The sequence below is a fragment of the Penicillium daleae genome (assembly GCF_028827525.1).
Source record: "Penicillium daleae strain IBT 16125 chromosome Unknown utg000006l_segment0_segment0, whole genome shotgun sequence".
NCBI lineage: Eukaryota > Fungi > Ascomycota > Eurotiomycetes > Eurotiales > Aspergillaceae > Penicillium > Penicillium daleae.
In genome coordinates this window covers 2,378,994-2,385,786 of record NW_026623154.1, presented here as the reverse complement: position 1 = coordinate 2,385,786, position 6,793 = coordinate 2,378,994, and the positions used below count along the sequence as shown (strand labels likewise).

Sequence of the window (6,793 nt, the reverse complement as noted above, 5' to 3'; positions counted from 1 at the left end):
CGCTATACTCCCTTAGCTATTGTTGTTGCTATCCTCGCCTGCCCTCGTAGTAGCATATATACCTAAAGGACCGCTATCCTTAGCTTCTCTACTAGCGTATTTCCTTTTGCTAGAGGTATCTTTCGTAGAGTCGGTTATTAATTCGAACTACTATCGAGACTATATCACTAAAGGTCTTAGGTCGTTCGATCCGAACTAGTTTATCCTTAATATCGTCCTTAAGTCTATCCTTAAAGATCGCGATATAGGTATCCTTATCCTAGTCCAAGTAGGAGATAATTTGTTAGAACTCGGCGGCGTATACGCTAGCCGATCTAGTTTACTTAAGACGTCGCAGGCATCGTTCCGTACTGCGGATAGCGTCGATGTCTCTAAAGGTCTGTTCAAGCTTCTTCTTGAATACGTTATAGGATTTGAATATATCCTTAGTAGTATCGCTCTACTCGTCTTTATCGGTTTTCTCCTAGTATTCGCGAATAAATAGCTTAAACTAGTCGAAAGCTTATCCGCGAAGGTAGGTAGAGACGAAGACTACCTTATCGTCCTTATTTGCGATCTAAGGGTTTATACGTAGCTATATTTCTATCTACGTGATAAAGCCGCGTAATTTCGCACGACTTCCGTCGAAGAACTCCGGCTACGGGAGTTTCACGGAGCGCTACGACTATCTTGCTTCTAGGTTAGCGATATACTCCTGGAGCTAGGCAACTATATCTAAGAGCTCCTTAGGAGATACTAAGGTTTTTGAGCTCGAGGAGACGTTGCTTGCGGTACTATCGTTTCCTGCTATAATAACTATACTTCACGGTTCAAAGACAGGGCGATCAATATGTTACGCGTAGCCGACTAGTCACTATAAGTAGAGCTTCGAGGGGTTGTACTTGCCTAGTCCTACTACAGATTCTAAGAGTATCTCTTAATCGTACCGTTGCTTCGCAAAGCCTTACTGCGGGATAGATCCTGTTGAGTATTCTTGCAGAACGTGCTAGAAGTACGCGCTAAGTAAGTCAATCACTAAGTGTTACCACTAAGTGAATCCCTTACTTATAGGTTGGGTTATCTTGAAGGTGAACTATAAAGTAAAGTACTAAAGATAGTAACCAAGTAACAATATGCAATTGATCGCGAAGAACTAAATACATGATACTTAATGAGTATCCTTATATATCTAGTCCTTCGTATAGGTATAGATGCTGTAGTAGATAGGTCGTAGATCTATAGTAGATGATCTACCCGTCCTTTAGTGCCAAGACCCACCTAGTATCTACCGTTCGGGGATCACGTATTGATTGTGCGTGCGGCTATTCCTGGCGTCCTCCTAACCGTCCGAGCGTATAAGCGAGTATACGATATCATGGTTAGGCACAGGCCGTTTGTGGCTCCCTGCCTGAATGTTTTACCCGTGGCCCTTAAGGGGATGCCTGGGTGTTAGGAGTTGCACGTGATGACGCTAATGCAATGCGTCCAGGGGTTGATTGGGTCTCGGTTGCCCCTCAACTAGCTGCGGCCTCCCCGCGCCTCGAGGTTCGTAACAGATATATCCCGACAGAAACAAAGCCTGTGTTCCTAAGACTTAGTAATTAGGTTCCGGATATCAGATATCGGAGAGAAAGTTATTATAGGTATATATCTATTCTACAATTTTGCTATCTGTGTTAAACTATAAGAGCCTAATCACATTTATTTTCCCTGGATTTACCGGTATACTTATCTCTTATATCGTGCTATACTATTACCCGACGCAAAAAGCAAAGCGAGGCTCGGTCGTTCTAAAACGACTAAACCTACGCCGGGAATTCAAGACGGTTAACTAGTTAGTTAGTTAATAATAGATAATTAGATATATTAATACTTGATCTGCTTAGATAACAAAAATAGTGGGGTACGTAGAACTTACTTTTTGAGTATGCTTCTTGCTATTTATATTTGCCCTCCTCTCTAGGTGTTTAACTAGCTTATTTTGACGGCTTAATAATATTTTAAGACCTACTATACTTAGCTACTTTCTTTAATTGTCTCTTATACTACCGTTATCCAGTCAAAATAAACAATACGGTAAACGTAAGGAAAACCCCTATAGTATTACTTAATCTATGCTGAACTAACTATCTAGTATAATATAAACATATTCATTGTTTTTACTTAAGTTACCCTATTTTCTTTGCCTAATAATCTATATAGTAGCTAATATCGTGTTCGTTACTGTATCTTATGATCTACTATCTTTGTTAGTAGATTTAAGTCTATAATGTCCAGGGTAAGAGTAACAAAAGGGTTCTCGCTATCTATTTTGATCGTATCTAGGCGAATTTCGAAATGTTTTAAATCAATTGTTAATCTAGGACGTTTAGGAAGTTGAATCACTTTCATAGGTTTCGCCCGAAGCGTGCATTCTTACTACAAAGTGCAGTCCATCCCGACCCCTTAGACATACTCACAGCACCTCTAATCGGACGACGGGGAAAGACGACTTTCTCCGCTTAACAAATTGCTCAAGTCTCGGCTAACCACTTACCACTAATCTATGTTTTTTTCTGTTGGTTATTTTAACGCTACATAAGCTTTTGATCACAGACCGGCTATAGCCTTCATCTTCGTAGAGCAGTACACTATTACAGCCATAGCGCGTACCCAATATTAAAGAAATGGATTCTGATATAGTGAAGGTGCATAATTATAATTATACTGTCCGGTTAGTATCTTCTAGGGGTGAGAGGCTCTTATTAATTAAATCAATGAATGTTATCCGCGGCATGCCCATTATTTGTGGTGTTCGATCGACTGATGCCAATATATAAAGCCTAAACATATGGTTAAGATGATTATAGATCCACTCGATTTGGACCATATTCGATCTGAGCGTGCGCAGGATTTAAGCCGGATTATCGTCTTGGCTACAGTAGCGACCGTTATTGCATTCCATAATAGAAACAAAGATGCACATTTTCAAACCCTAATCACATGACCCGCTAACCCTTATATAGATACTTCCGTAATCAAAACAATTGTTCCAGGTTTGTATAGTAACAAAGATAAAAGTATACTCATATACCTTTACATGTCCAAAAATAGCCACCCCCACACCCACCATGTTATCGTCCGTTCACACTCCTCGCAACCTTGAACTTGCAAACACCCAAACATTGTGTACATGGTATGCTAAGCTATGACCTCTATTTCGTTTAGCAACGGAAATTTAGGGTCCCAGGTTGGGATCAATCACGGGTCAATATATCTTTCAGCTGGTGGGTTTCCAAAGTCCCTCAAATCTGGTCTGGGTAAAGTCAACTAACAGGACTTCCCTCTTTTCCTAGACCGACCAGAACCCCACCCAGAGCCTATTTCGACGGTTCCGTTCCCGCGCGACCCAGAATTTGTTAATCGCGATGCACTCCTTGACCAAATTCACCAGAAAGCCACGATCGCGGGGTCCAGAATAGTTCTCGTCGGCCTCGGTGGCGTTGGGTCAGGGTACCACATCCTACGGGTCCGTTCAATGCTGACTACGCGATAGGAAAACACAACTTGCCGCTGAATACTACCACCGAGTTCGACAGCAATCGACCGACACCTAGGTTTTCTGGATCCATACGAGCAACGCTGCCCGCTACGAGAAAAGCCTCGGAGATCTTGCGGATCGAGTCAAGATTCCTGGGCGTAAGGACCGCAACGCGAATATATTCCAACTCGTCGGGAACTGGCTTCAAGACGGAAGGATAGGAAAATAGATTCTTGTCCTGGATAACGTTGACGATAACGAGCTCCTTCGAAAATCTATTATGATCAATAGGGAGAGCCAAGCAAAAGGCCTAAGTAGTGCATCGACGCAGCCACCGCTGAGATACTTGCTCGAAAGCTCATATAGCACTATATTAGTCACAAGTCGGAATGCAGCGGTGGCTCTGGACATCGCCGATTGCAAGAATCACGTCAAAGTGCAACCAATAGACAAGGCTGAAGCGCTAGAGCTCCTACAGAAGAAGCTGAACATGCGTACGGAGTGTGAGAACATGATGCAGCTAGTGGAGGCACTTGAATTTATGCCACTTGCGATTGTACAAGCCGCTGCCTATATCACGCATCGTTCACCCCGCTTCTCGGTATCACAGTACCTAGAAAAAGTCCGAAAGAGTGATCAGGAGGCGGTAAGGTTGCTCGATTACGAGGCAGGCCTTCTTTACCGAGACTGGGAGGCTAAGAACTCCATTCTACTCGCATGGCAAATATCCTTTGACTATATTCAATGTGTAAGACCGTCAGCGACAGGCCTACTTAGTCTCATGTCCTTTTTCGATCGACAGGGAATTCCAGAGAGCATTCTCCGACTCTGGCGAGGCCAGGAAAACAATAGCAATATATATCCAGAGAGGACCCAGGACAGCTCTTATGAAGAGGAGGGAGACTGTACGTCTGACTCTGACTCAGATCAGCACTTTGAAGATAATATAACAACACTTTGCAACTTTTCATTGATTTCAATCGGAGAACACAACACGGTGTTCATAATGCATCGACGTATTGCGACCAGGGCCGGTGGGAGGAAGCCGAGCAGCTGTTTATGCAGGTGATGGATACTCGCAAGATGAAGTTCGGCGAGGACCATGCTGAGACACTAGTCAGCATGGCCAACCTGGCGGCGATATATAGGAACCAAGGTCGATGGGAGGAGGCCGAGAAGCTAGGGTGGCAGGTGATGGAGACTCGCGGCACGAAGCTCGGCGACGATCATCCTGACACTCTAGTGAGCATGAATAACCTGGCGGTGATTTATAAGGACCAGCGCCGGTGGGAGGAGGCTGAGCAGCTCTTTGTGCAGGTCATGAAGATTCGCAAGACGAAACTTGGCGACGATCATCCCGACACTCTAGTGAGCATGAATAACCTGGCGGTGACTTATAAGGACCGGCACCGGTGGGAGGAAGCCGAGCAGCTCTTTGTGCAGGTCATGAACGCGTTCATGACTAAACTCGGCAAGGATCATCCCTTTACGCTGACGAGCATGGCCAACCTGGCGTCGACGTATAGGAACCAAGGTCGATGGGAGGAGGCTGAGAAGCTAGAGGTGCAGGTGATGGAGACTCGCAAGACGAAGCTCGGCAAGGATCATCCCGACACGCTGACGAGCATGGCTAATCTTGCTTTTACCTGGAAATCTTCCGGCAAAACTTCAGATGCTATTAATGTGCTAAGAGATTGCTTAGCTAAGCAGAAACACACCATCGGGCCTAATCATCCTTATACTATGTCAAATGCCGAAACCTTGCTGAGATAGGAAACCGAAGAGCTAAACATTTGTGCATAATCCCCGGAATTTTTCGTCAGTATCTAATAGATATTCGTTTCCGAACATTTTCCTACAGCTTGGAGCGCGTGATAGGGGGAGCAAGTAAGAGGAAGCGTATTTGCAAGATGCGTAATTCAAGGTCTAGTTAGTATTGATGTTGTTAGTTACTTTCCATGTCCATTTTGACGGGCAGGGTTGATAAGCAGTCTAGCTGCGTCTGGCCTAGATAGGCTTTATCATGGACTTGGCGTTAGGACCACCCTAGAATGAAACTCATCGCCGACGAACCGTTTAAGCGGAGGGTGGATAGTGGAAGGTCGATTCGATCGATGAATTCAGGCGGGAAGGAACGATCCATTCTCCACCGCAGCTGAGGTGTGACGGCCTCCGAGATTCCGCGCCTATGGAATGCCAGCATTGCTGTATGGAACCTGTTCACCATAATCTTTGTAGCAATTAGAGGACAAGTCAGTACGAGATTTATAATCATGGATAACTTCACGGGAGGTATGAGAAGTCCTCATGGTGGACCGAGTGGAAAAATCCGGTGGACGACTGGGGAGTGGTCTTCACTGTTTCATGCGGTTGCAAGGCTTAGCTAAGGAATGCCTAATGCCTAATGAAGACCCAAAGCCGCCACATGGCGATAAGCGATGGTGATCACGAAATAAAATATATCTTACCGTCAAGTCTTGCTAATTGACTAGACCCGGGATGGACCCCAGGGCAGCACTGGACCCTCTGCAGTGAAGCAACGGAGGGATGGGGGAGAGATTGCCAACGGTCTTCTAGTTTGCTCGGTTTGCATGGAGCCTTCGAGTCGTCTAGGTCTCGACCTTGTAGTCTACGGTTATATACAAAATCAGGTATCATTACGACGTATATACAAACTTAGTAATTTACGTAAATTCGATTCGGGTTTAGCATATCATGTGATTAGGGTTCGAAACAGTATGTCTATGTTTCCCCATATGGAATGCAATAACGGTCGCCACTGTACCTTATTAGCAACGTAAAGAACTAAGTTATCTCCGGTCTCTTCTCTTTCTTCGCTAACTATAACTTCACCTCGTTTTAAGCCGGTATGTACTGCATGCTAGTTGTTCAACATCACTTATAGAGATGGTCAATTCCTAATTACTCAATTTGTTTGGGATGTCTGTACATGTATATGTTGTGACTTCGGAGTGTATATAATCCTTAAAATATCCATTCCCAGGGACCACTTCTAGCTCTCTCTCCAACTTTTTAGAGATACAGTACCTGTTTCTCCTTTCCTCCTGACCTTATTTCCGTTCATCTCACCTTGTTCCTCGTCTTTGTATTGTTCCCGCATCCCAAAATGGATCGCTCTTGCTCCTACGATGCCCGCAAAGTTTCAGTCTATATGTCATCGTAATAGCAGTGCCTTCGGTCCTAACGCGAACCCTAGCGAGGACTAGACCAAAATTTTAGATTTGGTAGAACGTCGTCGGATCCAAAATCGGATAGCGCACTATCGTGAATAGA

At 44.5% G+C, this 6,793-nt stretch overlaps 1 protein-coding gene across 1 annotated transcript; it reads left to right on the top strand.

Moving 5' to 3' along the window:
• Positions 1-3,316: 3,316 nt before the first annotated feature.
• Positions 3,317-5,272, top strand: N7458_006577 (uncharacterized protein; the record flags this gene model as incomplete). The annotated part of the gene is made up of 5 exons (XM_056909959.1): positions 3,317-3,471; positions 3,515-3,548; positions 3,576-3,689; positions 3,729-4,496; positions 4,529-5,272. Coding segments are annotated over 5 exons (1,815 nt in total), but the record flags the coding sequence as incomplete, so codon positions are not given.
• Between the last annotated feature and the right edge of the window lie 1,521 nt (positions 5,273-6,793).